Genomic DNA, 22213 nt, shown 5'->3' on the forward strand with positions numbered 1-22213 from the left:
TTCTGTTACTTCCAATGCTGCAATGAATAGTAGAGGTCTGGGGCAGATTACTGACAGCCAATGAGTAAGGAGAGAGCTGTGCTAGACACTGAGGTTGCCTGATGTTAAACACTGAGGCCAGGCGGTGCCCCCTCTGGCTGTGAATTTAGACAGAAAAGTACAGGACGTTGCCCAATTTGGTACAGCCATAGGTAAAGAAACTGACTGCAGGGAGTGAAGTGAAATTCAGAAGGAACAACACGTAGAAACAATAAAAAAAATATATTGGTGTTGTATATAACAGTACAGCACAGACTAGCTAAAAGTTTTCGGGGAAATTTCAGGGTCGGAGAATATCTTTAATCATCGTCTTAATGATGTTGATCTTTTCTTTAAGGAGGAGTTTTGGATGCAGAACCTCTGATTATATGTCCCTGAATCTGCTCAACTTTAAGTCCTCAAACTATTTCATGATTCTAAACTTACAGGACATCCTGGAGTTATGAAAAATCTAGAACTACTGCTTTGTTCATTTTGGTAGCCTAATTGAAGAAAGGATGTGAGAAAATGTTTCCTCCTGTTTAACAGATGCCACAATCTTCTCCTTTAGGACTCTTTCAAACTTTTCTAGTTCCATCCAGGCCTTGAGGATCAATCTCAACAGATTTTACTGTGAACTTACCTTTGTCTAAATAAATGGTTAAAGAGAAGAGAATTAAAGGGATATTCCCATATCCAATATCCTATCCCAATATGTAGTAATTGCAATAATAATATTAACAAATACCTCAAATTAAAAATATAGTACAGTTCTCCTGATATAGCTATGTCTCTTAACTTATGAGCTGGGCATTACACCTTTGGTATCCATGGTTACATGCACTTATATAGTGACAGTTAGTTAGTTGTTCATGGCCGTAACTATAGATACCTAAGCTGCAATGCCCTGCACATGAGGAAAGAGACATAGCAATATCAAGAGAACTATACTATATTTCTAATTGGAGGTATTTGCTAATATAATTATAATTACACCTACTACATATTGGGATAGGATCTTTGAGATGGGAACACCCCTTTAATGATCAAAGAGATATTTTGGCTTTACTGAATTCCTGACAATGTAATTTCAGAAAACAGTGTTCAGCATATATGACAAATTTGTAAAATCTTCTGTAGAACTTTAAGAGTTACTGTTAATTTGTCCACTGCCTTCCATCCTCAACCCAATGGCCAGACTGAAAGGACTAACACAACTATTGAACAATATCTGTGCTGTTTATTTCCTACATTCAGGATGATTGGGTGGACAACTTACCAACAGCAGAATGTGCCTATAATAACTGAGAGATCTACATCCCAAAGCCCATTTTTTGCTAACTATGGCTTGTATCCAATATTTATTCCTAATCTCCCATTTAATACTTCTATACCTGCTTTTTCGTACAGACTTACAAAGTTGTAAGGAATCTCATTAAGAAAAAGTTGAGATGTTACAAAGGGCCCAAGAAGATTATGAAGAAGAAACAGATAAACATTGCAGCGCTCCCTACCCTTCAGATTCGCGACAAGGTTTAGTGGTTCAATAAGATTCTGAAAATACATGTACCATCTTCAAAATTGGGTCATCAATTAATAGAACTTTTTTTATATTTTCTGCACAAATTAACCAAGTTGCCTTCCATTTAAAACTTCTTAACAGCCTGAGAATGTATCCTGTATTCCACGTATCATTGCTCAAACTATTCAGTGAGAACCCTTTTCAAGGAAGAACCCAGCCACCTCCTCCATCATAAAAAGTCCATAGTGAAGAAGAATATATTGTGGATAACATTCTGGATTCTAGAAGATTTAGATTTTGCAATATTTGGTTCAATGAAAGGGCTACAGACTGGAAGATAATTCATGTGAGCCAGAGTGCAACATTCATGCACCCAGGCTAACAAGAGCCTTTCATTGGAGATACAGTATCCAGGAAAACCAGCTCCTGAGATGTCCAGAGGCCATCCTGGAAGGAGGCTTAGTGACCTCTGTACACTGGGCAGAATCTCTTCCCCTTGAGCTCTTCAGCTGTCTGGACAGTTCCTTGGTAACCCATATTCCATGTACATGTGTTGTTCCTGGCTGGCTCTAACCTGTGTTGTTCATGATTGGCTCTACCCTGTGATTTCCTCCACTCTGTGATCTCCTGATTTAAACCAGGCCTTGCAGTTCTTTTCTTGCAAGATTATTACACTACAAACCTTAAGTCAAGCTCTCCCTCTACTTGCTGCTTCTCCATGCTATACTGTTATTTCTGTGCACCGTTCTTTGGCTACTCCCTGTCTACAATACATTCTGCTTCTCCATATGATACAATTGCTCCTGTGCACTGACATCTGGTTATTCCATGACTATGCTACCTCCTTATCCTCTATATGATCCTGCTGATCCTGCGTACCAACCTTTGGCTTCCCTTACTACACTACCTGCCTGTGCTACCCTTTGTGGTTGCAAGCAAATACTAAATGTGAAACCCAGACCATAACACCAATTTTATCCAAACAATCTTCGTTTCTGACCACATATAGGTTAGTCCATGTTCTCCTATTACTTTAGATAAAAATAAAAAAATATGGGGCTAAAGTAACATTTTTGAGGAAAAATATAACTTTTCATTTTCACATTGCAATGTTATAAAATGTGGGAAGCACCTATGGATTCAAGAGGGTCACCACACCTCTAGATGATTTCTTTGAGGGGTGTAAAATACAAAATGGGGTCAATTGTAAGGAATTTCTACTGTTTTGGCATCTCTGGGGCACTGCAAATGTGACACCTTTACCGCATTCTATTCCAGCCAAAATGGCGCTCCAAAGCTCAAAAAGCACTCCTTTCATTCTGAGCCCTACCATGTGCCAAATCAATAGTTTCTGACCTACTGTTGAATATCATTGTACTCAGGAGAAATTGTACAACAAATCGCTTGGTCCATTTTCTCCTGTTAACCTAGTCAAAACATTTTTTGTGGAAAATAAAGAATAATAAATTCAGTTATTGTTTCCACTTTCTTTTAATTCATGTGAAACATGTGAAGGGTTAACAAACTTCATCAATTTAGGAATTATTATGTAACCAATGCCTTTAGTATGTTTTGCAGTATCAAGGTGGCAAAGGTCTTGAGGCAGTTCCCTGAATTTACCCATCATGAGATGTTTCTTGTGTAGCACCTTGGTAATGAGACACCTTTTTATAGGCCATTAGTTGAACCAGTTGATATTATTGTCATTAAGTGGTAGGATTGCTTTCTAATTACTGATAGATTTCAGCTGGTGTCATGAGTTTCCATGGCTTTTTGCACGTTTCTTTAATCATGTGTTCAATCCTTTTTTCCCAGTGTCGTTTCTCATTATTGAACAGAACTTAGTTTATGAATATCAATGTTTTGATTTATTTGCCTGTGTTGGTTTGTTGGGTTGTTACTAATACCTGGTGAAAAATTAATGTCAAAAGCACCTTTAGAAACATACTTATTTAAAAAATTGGGGACGTGTTCAATATTTATTTCACTCGTATACTACATAATAAATGTATTACAACAGAACATGCAATATAATTATTACCATTAGACATGGATACTTACGCTTGCAGGCTTTTCTACTCGATAATGGTTTGCCTAAATCTCGCTTATAACCCTGTTTACAGTAGTGACAGTGACGTCCAGCAGTGTTATGGCGACAGTTTAAACATACACCTCCGCTTTTTCTCCCTGATAACTTGTAGAGTTCCATGTTAAATCGGCATCGATTGGAATGCTGATTGCACTCACAGGCTATAAAAAAAGAAATAAAGTTGCATGGTATTATTTATTACAATCTTATAGTTTTAGCAGGAGGAGAAATGTGAAATCAGGGTCAGAGGGTGCGGTTGCTTCTTACAAGCCACTGTACTACGTTTTTGCAATTCTTGTCCATCATTCTGAAATGGAAAAATAATGCTGCTGTCTACCTCACAAACATTTTTTACATCTGTTTTTTGGTCATATTTTACATTTATTATATCTGTTCAGACCAATACAGTGTCCTGTTGCAGGTGCTAGATTTTTAGACAATGTATCTATGTAACATTATTTGTTATGTCATTTTTTGAGGTTGTGGTTTAAATTTTGTTCATAAAAAGGGAAAAAGTTAGAGAATTAACAGTTTTTTGCACACTGTTTTTACTAGTCCAATTTCCCCCAATTAAACTGCCGCCTAGAGCTACGTTATTCTTTATGGACATGTATCTAGGTATTTAACATTTTTTATTACATTGTTTTTTGCAAGACTTGAATAATTGGGGTTGAAAATATTGTCAAAAGCTAATTTTAATGTTGTACAAAAAGTATGGTAAAAGTGGTAATAGCAGTGGGCAGGGCAGTGTAAAAGAAAAAAAAAAACTACCAATCACAGGCTGTAATTGTACTCACTTGCCCACAGCTAGTGGATAGGAGGAAGATGGCATTAAAGGGTGCTTTACACACTGCGACATCGCTAGCGATCTCGTTAGCGATGTGACACGCCAGATCGCAGATGCGATCTGCCGAGATCGCACATAGGTCGGTTTTATAGCGCCGGTCACATGTGCGATCTCGGCAGATCGCATCTGCGATCTGGCGTGTCACATCGCTAACGAGATCGCTAGCGATGTCGCAGAATGTAAAGCACCCTTAAGTTATTCGGCACATCAATCCTCTCAGTCACAACAGTAAGATGTTGCTTCTAACAACGACACTATCAGTTTAACTCAGTGTTCTGCACTAGTGATGAGCGAATGTATTCGTTACTATTTGCAGAATAATACAGTATTCGGGCTATTCGTTATATAGTGACTAATGATCTATTCGCCTCGCTATATTCGGATGTCTTACCCAGTACGTTTGCCGCCTGATTTGCAGCCACTAAACATGTTGGGCTTCTTAACCAATCCCAGTAATGTCGCAGCTATCTTGACTGTGGAATTACTGTGATTGGCTGGTGACCCCCATTCTGTGCACACTACTTTGACAGTGCCTCTCTCTAAGCGCTATATACTCACCCATCACGGCGCCACACGACTGTCACACTGCTTCTGCTGCCTCTCTTCTTCTTCCCTACCCACGCATTAGCCTCATGACATATTCACTGCATCTGCTCAATAGACTCATACATATTCACTCCTTCCCCCACACACAGGTGGCTGTGATTGGTTGCAGTCAGACCTGCCCCCACGCTGAGTGACAGCTGTCTAACTGCAACCAATTACAGCCGCCAGTAGTCAAGTCTATATGGTACAGTAAAATAAATAAATAAATAATTTGAAAAAAACAACATGCGATTCCCCCCAATTTTGATACTCAGCCAAGATAAAGCCTCACAGCTGAGTGCTGGTATTCTCAGGCTGGGAAACCTGCATTATTGGGAGCCCCCAAGCATAAAAATATCAGCCAGCAGCCACCCGTAATTTCCACATCCATTAGATGCAACAGTCCTGGGACTTTATCCGGCTCATCCCGATTTTCCTGGTGCGGTGACAATCAGGGTAATGAGAGGTTAATAACAGCGCACAGCTGTCATCAAGCCCAGAATTAGTGATGGGAAGGGGGCTTCTATAAGACAACCCCATCATTAATCCTCTGAGTAAAAAGAAATACATGTACACTGAGAAAAATCCTTTATTTGGAATAAAATACTAAAGCACCCTCTTTCACCACTTTATTAACCCCAATAATACACAAGTCCGACATTATGCACATGAGGTCCCATGTCGGTCCTGGCTCTGCTACATCCGAGCCTGGAGAGACAGAAAACATGTCTGATCTCTCCAGGCTCCGAGAAACACTGACAAGAAGGAGCCGGATGGCAGCAGTAGCATCACTCAGTTCATCAGAGGTCATACCTGGGTTCTCATGGTATGACCTCTGGTGACCTGAAGCCACTCTTAAAATGTGGGGTCGTGTCCCGCACCTTGCCAGTACTTTAACAGTGATAGTGTCGGAATGGAGGTGCGGACTGTCCCGCACTCCCCGGACAACATTGTCAGTGTTAAAGTGTAGGGCCGTGTCCCACTCCGCGCCAGTACTTCATCACTGACAAGGCTGTCTGGGGTGAGCGGTGATCACAGCCTGTAATCTGCTGTCAGCTGCCTGGGGTGTTTCGGCAGCTCCTCCTGGTAGAGCACACAGGTCTGCCAGGAGGAGCTGTCGGGGATTGAGGTCAGTACATGTTGTGTTGAGCGGTGATCACAGCCTACCATCTGCTGTCAGCTGCCTGGGGTGTCTTGGCAGCTCCTCCTGGCTGCAGCATGTACTGACATCGGTCCCTGGCAGTTCCTCCTGGCAGAGCTGTGTCATCTGTCAGGAGGAGCTGCTAAGACACTCTAGGCTGCTGACAGCAAATGGCAGGCTGTGATGACTGCTCACCGCAGCATGTGCTGACTTTGGTCTCCAGCAGCTCCTCTTGGCAAAGCTGTGAGACACCCCAGGCAGATGACAGCAGATTGCAAGCTGTGATCACCACTCGCCACAGTACGTACTGACTTCGGTCTGCGGCAGTTCCTTCTGGCAGAGCTGTGTGCTCTGCCAGGAGGAGCTTCTGAGACACCCCAAGCAGGCTGCAGCAGATGGCAGGCTGTGATCGACGCTCACTGCAGCATGTGCTGACCTCAGTCCTCGGCAGCTTCTTCTAGTAGAGCTGTGTGCTCTGCCAGAAGGAGCTGGCGAGGTACTCTAGGCAGCTAATAGCAGATGGCAGGCTTGCCGCAGGATGTACTGACCTTGGTCACCGGCAGCTGCTCCTGGCAGACCTGTGTGCTCTGCCAGGATGAGCTGGCAAGACACCCCAGGCAGTTGACAGCAGATAGCGAGCTGTGATCACCGTTCTTCTCAGATGGCATTGTCAGTGTTGAAGTGCTCCCAGGGAGTGGGACATGGCACTGCACTTTAACTCTGACAATGCCGTCCAGAGAGTGCGGGGCATCCCACACCTCGATGCCGGCACTGTCACTGTTAAAGTACTGGCAGAGTGTGGGACATTGCCCCACATTTTAAGAGTGGCTTCCGGTCATGAGAAGTCATACCATGGGAACCCGTGTATGACCTCTGACGAACTGAGTGACATCACTGTTGCCAGCCAGGACCTTCTTGTCAGTGTTTCCTGGAGCCTGGAGAGATTGGGCATGTTTTTGGTCTCTCCAGGCTCGGATGTAGCAGAACCAGGACCATCGTGGGACCTTGTGTGGATTACGTTGGACTTGGGTGTTACTGGATTTAATAAAGTGTTGAAAGAGGGTGGCTTTGTATTTTTTTCCAAATAAAGGATTTTTCTCTGTGTATGTGTATTTCTTTTTACTTATAGGACTATTGATAGGAGGGTCTCATAGAAGACTCCTTCCCACCACTAACTCTGGGCTTGATGACAGCCGTGCACTGTTATGAACCCCTCATTACCCTGATTGCCACCGCACCAGGGCAATCGGTATGAGCCGGGAAAAGTCCCGGGACTGTCACATCTAATGGATGCGGTTATTCCGGATGGCTGCTGGCTGATATTTTTAGGCTGGGGGCTCCCAATATTGTAGGTTTCCCCAGCCTGAGAATACTAGCCCTCAGCTGTGAGGCTTTATCTTGGCTGGATATCAAAATGGGGGGACTGCACATCAGCTTTTTAAATTATTTATTTATTTATTTATTTTACTGTACAATATAGACCCGCCCGCCGGCAGCTGTGATTGGTTGCAGTCAGACAGTTGTCCCTCAGCGTGGGGGCAGGTCTGACTGCAACCAATCACAGCCACCGGTGTGCGGGGGAAGGAGTGAATATGTATGAGCCTAATGAATGGGTGCACTGAATATGTGATGAGGCTAATAAATGGCTCCGACAGAAGCAGGAGAGGCAGCGAGAGCAGTGTGACATACGCAGCGTGATCGGTGAGTATGAACCTGAGAGAGAGACACGGAGAGAGAGAGAGAATAAGTGGTGTAATACTGTGACATCCTCATTCCGACAAACCATATGTGAGTCAGAAATGCATGCAGGCATATTCTCCAGGCTCTCCCCATTCAGTTTCATCACGTTTCCATCTATTTCAGCCTTTTCCTCAGCCCACCAGACCTCTCTGTTGGGTCCAGCAGAAAATTACTCGCATTTCCCATTGACTTGCATTGTACTCGTTATTCGAAACAAATACACGAATATTACAAAGTATTCTTTACGAGTATAACTAATACGAATATTACAGTACTCGCTCATCTCTAATCTGCACAGAACCATCTGCCTTATCACAAATGAGTAAAAAGCATTGTGTTGGACAATTCTTTTAGTTTAAAACCATCATCAAATAGATTTATAAATACAGCATTGATTTTTCTATGTCATGCTATGCATTTCAGAACTAAAAGGTGGCAACAGTATAATTAGAAAAAACTGTGTTATTATTAGGCTATGTGCGCACTAGACCGTTTTTCCCGCGGATTTACCCGCGGATTTGCCCCGGAAATTTCTTGAGAAATGTCTGCAATCTTTGTGCAGACATTTCCCATGAAATTCAATGAGAAAAAAAAATAGTTGTGCGCACTGTGCGGATTTTTCTCAAGAAAATTTCTTGAGAAAATTTTCTCGAGAAACTTTCTTGAGAAAATGTGCATGTCCATTAATTTCCGCAGGTACCTGCGGTATTCCGGGGGTATTCCGCAGGTAGCAATGATGTGCGGTATACCACCGGAATAGCCGCGATTTACCTGCGGTAATGCCCATCGCTGCCTGCGGTTTTGCAGGAAGCGATGTCATTATGCCAGGAAGAGGAGCAGAGTAAACACACGTCACACTCCCTGGACGCCGCACAGAAGCACTTCCGTGCGACCTCCAGGTGCCCGTGCAGTGTGTGTCCTGCTCCGGCCTCGCGGCTGCCTGCACTGCAGGGTGTCAGTGTCTGCCCGCAGTGTCAGCAGCCTGTCACGCGGCAGCGCAGGCAGACACTGACATCCTGCAGTGCTGGGAGCCACGGGGATGACGATCGCTGCTGTCAGGAGGTGAGATCATTACCTGCTGTGACGATCTCCTGCCTCCTGACGTCACCGCGGTCACTGCTGTCTATGCCCGTCTCGCGAGCGGCCCGAGACTGTCACTAGCGGTGACGTCACGGGCTCTCGCGATAAGTCAGTGACAGCGCTGACGTCAGCAGTACAGGAGATGATCACAGAAGGTAATGATCTCATCTATGCTCCTGATGGCAGCGCTCGTCATCCCCTGCAGTGACCTGAGCTGACCTATTGATGTTAGCTCAGGTCACTGCATTGCTCTCCCAGCCAATGGGGAACATTCTGTTCTTCATTGACTGGGACAGCGACTATGGTATGGATCGCCGTGCCCCCCCCCCTTATTGGATTACGCCGGACGTGGAATTGATTGTGCTCTTTTCAATAAATTGGTTAAAGAGGGAATGTTTTGGGGAGTGTTTTTTCAAATAAAACATTTTTTGTTGTCTATTTTTTAATTATTACTGACTGGGTTGGTGATGTCGGGTATCTGATAGACGCCTGACCTCACCAACCCCAGGGCTTGATGCCAGGTGACATTACACATCTGGCATCAACCCCATATATTACCCCGTTTGCCAACGCACCAGGGCGCGGGATGAGCTGGGGCAAAGCGCCAGGATTGGCACGTCTAATGGATGCGCCACTTCTGGGGCGGCTGCGGCCTGCTATTTTTAGGCTGGGGAGTGTCCGATAACAGTGGACCTCCCTAGTCTGAGAATATCAGACCCCAGCTGTCCGCTTTACCTTGGCTGGTGATCCAATATGGGGGGGACCCCACGTTTTTTGTTTTAAATTATTTATATAATTGAAAATAACAGCGTGGGGTGCCCACTGTTTTGGATTATCAGCCAAGGTGAGGTTGCCAGCTGTGGTCTGCAGGCTGCAGCCGTCTGCTTTACCCTAGCTGGCTACAAAAAATGGGGGGACCTCACGTCATTTTTTTTTAATTATTTATTTATTTTATGGCTAAATACAAGGCTAAGCACCCTTTAGGCTACTTTCACACATCCGGCTTGAGCTCTGCGGCTCAATCCAGCTGTGCAAGCTATGCAACGGATGCGGTGAAAACACCGCATCCTTTGCATAAGTTTTTCCTGTGCGGCCAGTCCGGTTTTTGCCGCTTGCGGCATGCTACTGAGCATGCGCAGTGGCAAAAACCGCATGCGGCGGCCGGATGCGGTTATTGCCGCATCGCGCCACATCCGGCCGCCATAGGCATGCATTGAAAAATGCGCCGCATCGGCCGAATGCGGCGCAATGCGTTTTTTTTTGCCGCACGAAAAAACGCGCCAGGCAACGTTCCATCCGGCCGCCGCATCGGCTACATCTGCCGCATGCGGCAAAAACCGGACAGAACGCAAGGCCATGCGGCACAATGTGGCACTAATTAAAGTCTATGCAGGAAAATCGCAACCGGCAGCAAAAAAAAACGGTTGCGATTTTCATGCAAAGTGCCGGATTGTGCCGCATAGCAAAAACCGGAGGTGTGAAAGTAGCCTAAGTGCCACATGAAAGTCACTAAAGGGTGCCAGCTTAGAAAATGCAGGGAGGTGGAACATTATATAGGTTTTTCTCATCTATCTATCTATCTATCTATCTATCTATCTATCCCTCTATCTATCTATCTATCTATCTATCCCTCTATCTATCTATCTATCTATCCCTCTATCTATCTATCTATCTATCTATCCATCTATCCATCTATCCCTCTATCTATCTATCCATCTATCCCTCTATCTATCTATTCATCTATCTATCTATCCCTCTATCTATCTATTCCTCTATCTATCTATCTATTCATCTATCCATCTTTCCCTCTATCCATTATCTGTCTATCGATTATCTTTATTATTTATTGCAGGGACAAACCTGCGGTAAATCCGCGGTAAATCCGCGGCAAATCCGCGGCAAAAACGCATGCGGATTTGGTGCGGATTTTTTCCGCAGGTCCGGAAATCTTTCACTGGCAGAAGTTTCTCAAGAAATTTTCTTGAGAAACTTCACATTTCTAGTGCGCACATAGCCTTAGAGTTGAGCGCGGTTCGCGGTTCGAGGTTCTCCAGTTCGCGGCTCGAGTGATTTTGGGGGCTGTTCTAGATCGAACTAGAACTCGAGTCTTTTGCTAAAGCTCGATAGTTCTAGATACGTTCGAGAACGGTTCTAGCAGCAAAAAGACAAGCTAATTACTAGCTGGCTTTCCGCTGTAATAGTGTAAGTCACTCTGTGACTCACACTATTATGAAATTTCAGTGTATAGTGTGCGGGAACAGCACATTCAGATCACTGCTGTTTGGATAATGGCGATCGCCATTTTTTTTTTTTTCCTTGTCTTCCTTCCCTAAGCGCGCGCTTGTAGTGGGGCGGGCCAGCATGTCAGCCAATCCCAGACACACGCACAGCTAAGTGGACTTTTAGCCAGAGAAGCAACGGCATGTGTGATAGGATGTCCATGTCACATGTCCATGCATTATAAAAACGGACATTTTCCTCCAGCACGCCATTATCTGCCTTCTGCGTCTTGGTGTCAGTCACCGCTGGCGTAGCTCCTGTCTCCGATACTGCTGTGAACGCTCTATACACAGCGCTATACTGAATAGGGATAGAAGTTTCTATTAGTCCTTGTAAGGGCTAATACCGGCAGGGTCAGAGCCATAGGTGACAGTCAGGTCCGTGAAGACAGATTTTAACAGCTACACAAAATGACAGCATCTGTGTAGCTAAGGTCAGGGATTTCCTCGCTGCATTTCCCCATTAGGAGGGATAGAAAGGCAGGCTTCCTTTCCTCTACCCAGACCCACAACCCTGCCACTGTACCCTCCTGCCCTTTACACACTCAAACTCATTGTTACTAAGCCATTATACTAGCAAACACTGAGTAAACTTAGTGGCATCCTAAAAGTGGCTGTTGGACTTCCATTAGTGTCCCACTGGTGCAAATCTATGTGCAGCACCTCTGCATTGCACACTCAAACTCATTGTTACTAAGCCACTATACTAGCAAACACTGAGTAAACTTAGTGGCATCCTAAAAGTGGCTGTTGGACTTCCATTAGCGTCCCACTGGTGCAAATCTATGTGCAGCACCTCTGCATTGCACACTCAAACTCATTGTTACTAAGCCATTATACTAGCAAACACTGAGTAAACTTAGTGGCATCCTAAAAGTGGCTGTTGGACTTCCATTAGTGTCCCAATGGTGCAAACCTATGTGCAGCACCTCTGCATTGCACACTCAAACTCATTGTTACTAAGCCATTATACTAGCAAACACTGAGTAAACTTAGTGGCATCCTAAAAGTGTCTGTTGGACTTCCATTAGTGTCCCACTGGTGCAAACCTATGTGCAGCACCTCTGCATTGCACACTCAAACTCATTGTTACTAAGCCATTATACTAGCAAACACTGAGTAAACTTAGTGGCATCCTAAAAGTGGCTGTTGGACTTCCATTAGCGTCCCACTGGTGCAAAGCTATTTGCAGCACCACTGCATTGCACACTCAAACTCATTGTTACTAAGCCATTATACTAGCAAACACTGAGTAAACTTAGTGGCATCCTAAAAGTGGCTGTTGGACTTCCATTAGTGTCCCACTGGTGCAAACCTATGTGCAGCACCTCTGCCCTTTGCACACTCAAACTCATTGTTACTAAGCCATTATACTAGCAAACACTGAGTAAACTTAGTGGCATCCTAAAAGTGGCTGTTGGACTTCCATTAGTGTCCCACTGGTGCAAATCTATGTGCAGCACCTCTGCATTGCACACTCAAACTCATTGTTACTAAACCATTATACTAGCAAACACTGAGTAAACTTAGTGGCATCCTAAAAGTGGCTGTTGGACTTCCATTAGTGTCCCACTGGTGCAAAGCTATTTGCAGCACCACTGCATTGCACACTCAAACTCATTGTTACTAAACCATTATACTAGCAAACACTGAGTAAACTTAGTTGCATCCTAAAAGTGGCTGTTGGACTTCCATTAGTGTCCCACTGGTGCAAACCTATGTGCAGCACCTCTGCCCTTTGCACACTCAAACTCATTGTTACTAAGCCATTATACTAGCAAACACTGAGTAAACTTAGTGGCATCCTAAAAGTGGCTGTTGGACTTCCATTAGTGTCCCACTGGTGCAAATCTATGTGCAGCACCTCTGCATTGCACACTCAAACTCATTGTTACTAAGCCATTATACTAGTAAACACTGAGTAAACTTAGTGGCATCCTAAAAGTGTCTGTTGGACTTCCATTAGTGTCCCACTGGTGCAAACCTATGTGCAGCACCTCTGCATTGCACACTCAAACTCATTGTTACTAAACCATTATACTAGCAAACACTGAGTAAACTTAGTGGCATCCTAAAAGTGGCTGTTGGACTTCCATTAGTGTCCCACTGGTGCAAACCTATGTGCAGCACCTCTGCATTGTACACTCAAACTCATTGTTACTAAGCCATTATACTAGCAAACACTGAGGAAACTTAGTGGCATCCTAAAAGTGGCTGTTGGACTTCCATTAGTGTCCCAATGGTGCAAACCTATGTGCAGCACCTCTGCATTGCACACTCCAACTCATTGTTACTAAGCCATTATACTAGCAAACTATGCTGCAAGTTTAAGGGCCGTAGTTGCATTGTCAGGGATAGTTATTGTTGTTTATTCTGCTGTTAATAAAGATAGACCACCGCTGCAATCTACACCACCTCTCAATTTTTACTACCACATTTTAAGTGCACAATCTTGTCGCAATCAAAATGAGTGGCAAAATGACAGATGCTGGTGGAAAGGGGAAGAGGCGTGTTGGAAAAGGAAAAAAAGGGTTTGTCCGTGGGGAAGGTGGCAAAGCTCCATTAACATCTGCTGAAGATAGACTATCTTCCAGCAAAAGTAAGATGTCTACTACTTACCGTGGACAATCCGATGTGCTCCCTTTTTTACGGACACGAACAACTGGAACAAAGGTAGATGATGGCCAAAAAAAGAAAATGCTTGAATGGATCTCAAGTGGTCCAACAAGTGCCCTCTCCTCCACCTCAACTACCGCATCCAAAAAACACCAGTCCTCTGAGTTGTCATCCCAATCACACTTGCTTTCTCCCAGCTCTGAAGTCTCCATCCGCCCTGCACAGTATGGTGGAACTGAGATGGCTGAGTCTGCAGAGCTGTTCAGTCACACTATAGCCAGCCTGGGAATCAGAGGTCTGCTCCCAAGCTACAGTGAGTACAGACCAGGAAATGGTCTGCAGTGATGCCCAGAACCTTTGTGACTCAGATTCAGGCCGTGATGACCAAGTTTCTGAGCATAATGTTGACCCTTACTCACAAACTGAAACACCTGTTGTAATAGACAATGAGGAACATACTGATGACGATAAGATGCAGATACCAGATTGGGATGACAACTTAAATATTCGGTCAGGGCAAGAAGAGGCTCGGTCTGAGGGTGAGGGGGGTGCAAACACAACAATTGATGAGGAAGTTCTAGATCCCACCTACTGTCAACCCACAGTCAGGCACTTGAGGAGGTCAACAGAGATGGTGGAGGAGGATGCAACTGACGACGAAGTTACCTTGCGCCTACCTGGACAGAGTCGGAGTACTGGTAGCATGTCTACAACTGCATCCTCAGCCACCACTGTGCCTCTGAGCACTAGTCGAGGTGGATCAGCAGGTCGCATGCCCTCTAAGCCTTGCCTAGCCTGGTCCTTATTTGACATAGCAAAAGATTGCCCAAATTATGTGATCTGTAAAATTTGTCGTGATTCTGTTAGTAGAGGGCAAAACCTCAGCAGTTTGACAACTTCTTCCATGAATCGTCACATGAATAAATATCATATGTCCCAGTGGAAAGCTCACTGTGCTGCAATGCGGCCTAGCGGAGCGGACCATCCACCGCCTGCCCCTTCCAGTGCATACGCATGCTCTTTAACTTCGAGGACTGTGGGGACAGCTGTCACACCTGGTTTTCCACGCACAACTTCCACCACTGTATCCGCAACAGACAGTTTGCTTAGTAGGTCGTCAGTTGGTTTGGAAGGGGAAACAAGTGCGTGTGTACAGCTCTCTCAGACATCGATAGCACCAACGTTGGATGATGGCAACATCATGTCTACGCCTGCACTTTCCTCACAAACCTGCATTTTTCCAGGGACACCCTACTCAACACCGTCTACACACAGCAGCCAGATCTCTGTCCCTCAGATGTGGACAAATAAAAGGCCATTTCCTGCGACCCATGACAAAGCTAAGAGGTTGACTTTATCCCTCTGTAAGCTCTTGGCTACCGAAATGCTGCCTTTCCGCTTGGTGGACGCACAGGATTTTAGAGACCTTATGTCTGTCGCTGTGCCCCAGTACCAGATACCCAGTCACTACTACTTCTCTAAGAAAGGTGTGCCCGCGCTACACCAGCATGTCGCACACAACATCACCGCTTCCTTGAGAAACTCTGTGTGTTAACGGGTGCATTTCACCACCGATACTTGGACTAGTAAACATGGACAGGGACGCTACATGTCGCTGACTGGGCACTGGGTAACTATGGTGATAGATGGTGAAGGGTCTGCTGCACAAGTCTTGGCATCCCCACGACTTCTGTGTCAATCCACTGTTTGTCCAAGTTCCGCCACTGCTTCTGCCTCCTCCACCTCATCTGGGTCCTCCACCTCCGCCCCAAGCCTGCCTGGTCAGGACACCAGCATTCTCACTGCGCAGAAGGAATCACGCACCCCTCATTACTATGCTGGCAGCAGAGCGCAACGGCATCAGGCGGACTTTAGCTTGACATGTCTTGGAAATAGGAGTCACACTGCGGATGAGTTGTGCACAGCTCTGGAGACTGAGTTTAATAAATGGTTGTCTCCACTCAACCTGCAGCCTGGTAAGGCCGTGTGCGACAATGCTGCAAACCTGGGTGCGGCCCTTCGCCTGGGCAAGGTGACACACATGCCTTGTATGGCTCACGTGTTGAACCTTGTTGTCCAGCAATTTTTAACTCACTATTCCCGCTTAGATGGCCTTCTGAACAGGGCACGAAAACTGTCTGCTCACTTCCGCCGTTCAACCAACGCTGCTGAGCGACTTGCATCGCTCCAGAAGTCTTTCGGCCTGCCGGTTCATCGCCTGAAATGCGATGTGGCGACACGCTGGAATTAGACTCTCCACATGTTACAGCGACTGTGGCAGCACCGCTGAGCCCTGGTGAAATACGTCATGACGTATAGCCTGGGCCAACGAGATGCAGAGGTGGGGCAGATCGCCCTGATGGAGTGGTCTCAGATCAAGGACCTATGCACCCTTCTGCACAGTTTCGACATGGCGACGAATATGTTTAGCGCTGACAATGCCATTATCAGCATGACAATTCCAGTCATTTACATGCTGGAGCACACGTTAAACACTATTCGGAGTCAGGGGGTGGGACAACAGGAAGGGGAGGAACTACAGGAGGATTCATATGCGCAAGACACAACAACATCACCAAGGTCCAGACATTCATCATCACCAACGCGGCAGGCATGGGACCATTGGGGACAGGGATCAACAAGGGCGCATGGTAGCAGGCGAAATGTTGAGGAAGGTGCAGGAGAACATGAAGAAATGGAGGACGAACTGTCCATGGACGACTCAGCGGATGAGGGAGACCTTGGTCAAATTTCAGTTGAAAGAGGTTGGGGGGAGATGTCAGAGGAAGAAAGAACAGTTAGCACCTCTATGCCACAAACACAGCGTGGACTTGGTCCGCATGGCTGCGCAAGACACATGAGTGCCTTCTTGCTGCACTACCTCCAACATGACCCTCGTATTGTCAAAATTAGAAGTGATGATGACTACTGGCTTGCCACACTATTAGATCCCCGGTACAAGTCCAAATTTTGTGACATAATTCCAGCCATAGAAAGGGATGCACTTATGCAGGAGTATCAGCAGAAGCTCGGCTTTTCCACCAAACAACCGTGCAGGTGCAGGGAGTGAATCTCCCAGTTGTAACTTGACAAACATGGGACGGTCTCGTCATCTTCAACAGTCTACCCGTACCAGTAGCACCGTATCTGGTGCTGGTAACAGCAATTTTATTGAATCTTTTCATAATTTTTTTAGACCGTCCTTTGTAAGGCCACCAGAGACAACAAGTCTGACACATAGTCAACGGCTGGAGAGTATGATACAGGAGTATCTCCAAATGAACATTGATGCCATGACTTTGCAAATGGAGCCTTGCTCATTTTGGGCTTCAAATCTTGAAAAATGGCCAGAGCTCTCCACTTACGCCATGGAGATTTTGTCGTGTCCAGTTGCCAGCGTTGTCTCTGAACGTGTCTTCAGTGCTGCTGGGTGTGTGCTGACAGATAAGCGCACGCGTCTGTCCAGTGAGAATGTGGACAGACTAACGTTCATCAAAATGAACAAGTCATGGATCCACAAGGAATTTACTACCCCTGTGTCATCCTGGGGAGAGTAAATGCTTGTGTATTTTGAATGTGCTTGATGCAAATCTAGCTGTGAAGTGTACAACTAGGGCACAAGTGCTGCCATTGATGGGGTATCTGTGTGGCCCAATTTTTGGAAAAAAGGGAGACTCTTCTTGGAGTAACCCTTGCTGTGTTTTTAAAAATGATCCAAGATGCACAGCGCTGGGATCAGGAAAGACTTTGCTACCTACCCCGGTGTCATCCTGGGGACGGTTAAGTATGGCGTATTTTTGAATGTGCTTGATGCAAATCTAGCTGTGAAGTGTACAACTGGGGCACAAGTGCTGCCACTGAAGGGGTGTGTGTGTGTGTGGCCCAATTTTTGGAAAAAAGGGAGACTCCGCTTGGAGTAACCCTTGCTTACATTGTTTTTAAAAATGATCCAAGATGCACAGAGCTGGGATCAGGAAAGACTTTGCTACCTACCCCGGTGTCATCCTGGGGACGGTTAAGTATGGCGTATTTTTGAATGTGCTTGATGCAAATCAAGCTGTGAAGTGTACAACTGGGGCACAAGTGCTGCCACTGAAGGGGTGGGTGTGTGTGGGGCCCAATTTTTGGAAAAAATGGAGACTCCGCTTGGAGTAACCCTTGCTTGCTGTGTTTTTTAAAAGGAGACAAGATGAACAAGTCATGGTTCAGCAAAGACTTTGCTACCTATCCCGGTGTCATCCTGGGGACGGTTAAGTATGGCATATTTTTGAATGTGCTTGATGCAAATCTAGCTGTGAAGTGTACAACTGGGGCACAAGTGCTGCCACTGAAGGGGTGGGTGTCTGTGTGGCCCAATTTTTGGAAAAAAGGGAGACTCCGCTTGGAGTAACCTTGCGGTGTTTTACATGATTTTATAAGGGCATGCCATGCCTATATCTGTGTCTCCTCCTCTTTTTCCTTGTCCAGCTCTTTTGTTTTCGCATGAGTATATGTCCTTGTCACTTTCCCATGTGTTTGTGTTGTGTTGTGAGTTGTTTGTCACCTTTTGGACACCATTGAGGGTGTTTTCTAGGTGTTTTTATTTGTTTGTGATTGCCTGCCATTGTTTCCTATGCGGTTCGAATTCGGTTTGTCGAACGTTCGCCGAACCGAACTCGAACGAGACGCCCGTTTGGCAAACCGAACTCGAGCCAAACCGCGACCGGTTCGCTCATCTCTAGTTATTATAAAAGGTAGTTTACCTTCAGAAAAAAAGATGAGACCAACCAAGACTAGGTCCTTACCCCAAGAGTTCATAATGGGTGGCACGATGTCTCAGTGGTTAGCACTGCAGCCTTGCAGCGCTGGGGTCCCAGGTTCAAAACCCACCAAGGACAACATCTGCAAGGAGTTTTAATAAAAACAGGGAGGAAAAGAGTGTTTTTTTTATATATTAAGAATCAATTTTTTATTATTAAATAAGTAGAAAAGAGTAGTTCCAAAATATTAATTATACAAATTACAATAATGTGCATAAAAGTTACATGTAAAAATTCAGGGATATGGTGGAAACAATTGTGTGACTGCACAATGAGCTAATGAAAAGTCATCAGATGTCAAATCATATGGAACCGGTATGTATCTATACTGGCTATAGTAGAAATCCTGTTCCCGGGTGCCAAGAGGCTATGCCGGGCAGAGAGTCAGACCAAAATAGCACAGAGATTCCAAAAAGAAATGCCCAGTATTCCAGAAATAAACACATACCTATTTAAAGTGCCGAGTGCAGTCTCACAAGTAGAGGAATCCAAGGGAATGACCCCTTTCCACCATATCCCTGAATTTTTACATGTAATTTTTATGCACATTATTGTAATTTGTATAATTAATTTTTGGAACTACTCTTTTCTACTTATTTAATAATAAAAAAATGATTCTTAATATATAAAAACACTCTTTTCCTCTTTGTTTTTGTTATTACCCCTGAGTTTAGTCATGAGGTGGCCTCATTTTGGGTAACATTTGTTACTTTTGCGGCCATCTACTTCCATATGTGCTGTATGGAGTTTTGTTTATCTGCAAGGAGTTTGTATGTTTTTCCCGTGTTTGCGTGGGTTTCCTCCGGGCACTCCAGTTTCTTCCCACACTCCAAAAACATACTGATAGGGAGTTTAGATTGTGAGCCCCAATGGGGACAGTGTTGCCAATAGGGGGCGATCTAAAAGTAATGATAATCGGTTATTTCTATTGCACACAAAAATTAAAATAAAATGTTTTCTTCTCTCTTAGGTACCCACTAGTCCAGGAAAAAAAATCACTTAAATAGGCCACGATTCCCGGGAGCTACATTCATTTGAATATGAACTGCCGAGGAGTGAACATCAAAATGGAAAAAACGAGCTCAGAGCTGTCATCAAATACCTCTGCTTGAAAAAAATGACTACCAAAGACATACACAGCGACTTGGTGGAAACATTGGGGGACTCTTCTCCTCCATATTCCACAGCTGCACGCTGGCCAAGGAATTTAAGCTGGGAAGAACATCGACGGAAGATGAACATCGTAAAGGATGCCCATCCACGTCCCTCAATGAATAAAACGTGAAAAAAGTTGAAAAAGTTGTATTGGCAGATCGAAGAGTGACTATCAGACATATAGCTGAGGTCACAAGGATCTCATATGGCAGTATTCAAAGAATCCTTGCAAAAGAATTGCATATGAGAAAGGTCTCCGCCCGTTGGGTGCCAAAAATGTTAAACGACGAGCAAAAGAAGAAACGAGTTGACATTTCAATAGCAAATCTCGAAAAGTTCCAAGCAGACAAGGAGAATTTTTTGTCATGTTTTTTGATTATGGACGAGACCTGGATCCACCACTTTTATCCCGAAACTAAACAACAATCGATGACATGGAAACGAGCCGACGAACCGACGCTGAAGAAATTCAAAGTGTCAAGCTCAGCAGGGAAGGTTATGGCGTTCATTTTTTTGGGAAGCTGAAGGAATTGTTATGGTGGACTATTTGGAGAAGGGAGCCACTATTATTGGCTCCTACTACGCAGAACAAATAAGAAGATTGCAGGAGGCTATCAAGGAGAAAAGGCGCGGCAAACTGCGGGCTGGAGTACTGTTTCACCAAAATAACGCGCCGGCTCACAAAGCTGCAGTTGCCATGGCAACCATTCAAGAAGCAGGCTTTGAACTGGTGGAACACCCCCCCTATTCGCCAGATATAGCCCCCAGTGACTTCTTTCTCTTTCCTCGCCTCAAGGAACACCTCCGGGGCAAGAAATTTGACGACAATAGCGACGTGATAACCGCTGTTGGGGATTTTTTAGAGGGTCAAGATCAAGAATTTTTTTCGAAGGGAATTCTAAGTTTAGAAAAGAGATGGACTAAATGTATAGACTTGTTAGGAGACTATGTAGAAAAATATATATTTTTTTTAATATATTCATTGTGTTCAAGTGTTACTTCATATTATGTATACTCTTGGCTTAAATTTAAAGCGTAACCGTCATTTTAATTTTAATTTCACAAATCAACAGTACATAGGAAGATAAGCAATTTTGTAATATAACTAATCAGACAAATTTGCTTCTTTTGCTATCAAAAATTGATCGGATATGATCACAATTCTAATTTCTGAGGTAAAATCTGTATTTCGTTACTGAGATAGGAGATGGCAATTGTTACTGATGAGATTCTATGTGGATAGAAGAGGGAGGAGAGGTGGAGAACTGCCTCTAGCTCCTCCCTCTGCATCTAGCTCCTCCTTCTCTCTCTAGCTCCTCCCTCCTCCCGTCATAGAATGTCCTCCGTAGCATCACCTATGACAGTAATGAAAAAAATCTCAAAATTGAGAATTTTCAGAATGACTGATCAATTCTTGCAAAGAAATAAGCAACTGTGTAATATTGATTTATGAAATAAAAATTAAAACAATTGTTACACTTTAACTAAACATATCTCATATCTATTTTCTGCAGCTCTGTAGTAGTTGTAGAGGCAAGGATGGTTCAATCTCTGCCCAAAGAGAATCCAAAATTACCATCGACTTAGAAGAATAGAATGGTTTCCTGTGAGAAATATATATAAAAAGTGTATTTTCCTGCAGATGAATAACATTAGTATTCTGTGTTGTGGTGATAACTCAAAAACTTTAATGTTGTTGATAAGGAAAGAGAAACTGTCAATTAAATTCAAAAATGAATTATGCATTACAAAATTCATTATACTATGAACAATGCAGCACCCTGTACCCCTGGAGTTCTTTATTCTTTCATCCACTGTGACAAGAACAATAAAAGATTAAGGAAACGTAGTCTAAATCAATTATTCCAACCAGTCTCATTGAAGCTCCTCTGCTGTAGGATTTGTGCATTATGCTATAGGTGGAAAAGACTTATGCTTCGTTACAGAGGAAAATCAATAGAATATATCTTAAAGGCATAGAATTTATCTTTTTATTCCAGCGCAAGCATTCGGACACAATAAATTAGCAACCATAAATGAAAAGGCAGGTCTATCCTTATAGCTCTTAGAAGCCTGAAGAGTGAATGTTTTATAAAAGGTGAAAGCTTTAGTTTGTATATCTATCTATTGCATTTTTACCATGATACCCATAACATTGTTCTGTAGAGCTGATAACCTTTAATTGTCTGCTTTTCACCTTGAATTTTCTTTAATGTAAGTTAATGTTTCAATTTAACTTATTAATTTTAGTTGCACATTGGCCAAGTACATGTTAGATACGTATTAAAAGTATTTAGTCACAATATGTGTTAAAACAATTACTCATTAAACTTTTAGTATAG

The 22213-nt window shown here is 44.1% G+C and overlaps 1 protein-coding gene across 1 annotated transcript in view; it reads right to left on the reverse strand.

Moving 5' to 3' along the window:
- Nucleotides 1-22213, reverse strand: part of LOC142256036 (netrin-1-like) — a 412257-nt gene that overhangs the window by 165587 nt on the left and 224457 nt on the right. Inside the window, exon 4 of the mRNA XM_075327532.1 lies at nt 3602-3790. Within this exon, the coding sequence (XP_075183647.1) occupies nt 3602-3790 (189 nt within the window). The remainder of the gene's footprint in view (nt 1-3601; nt 3791-22213) is intronic.

Source organism: Anomaloglossus baeobatrachus, chromosome 11 (genome assembly GCF_048569485.1).
Source record: "Anomaloglossus baeobatrachus isolate aAnoBae1 chromosome 11, aAnoBae1.hap1, whole genome shotgun sequence".
Lineage (NCBI taxonomy): Eukaryota > Metazoa > Chordata > Amphibia > Anura > Aromobatidae > Anomaloglossus > Anomaloglossus baeobatrachus.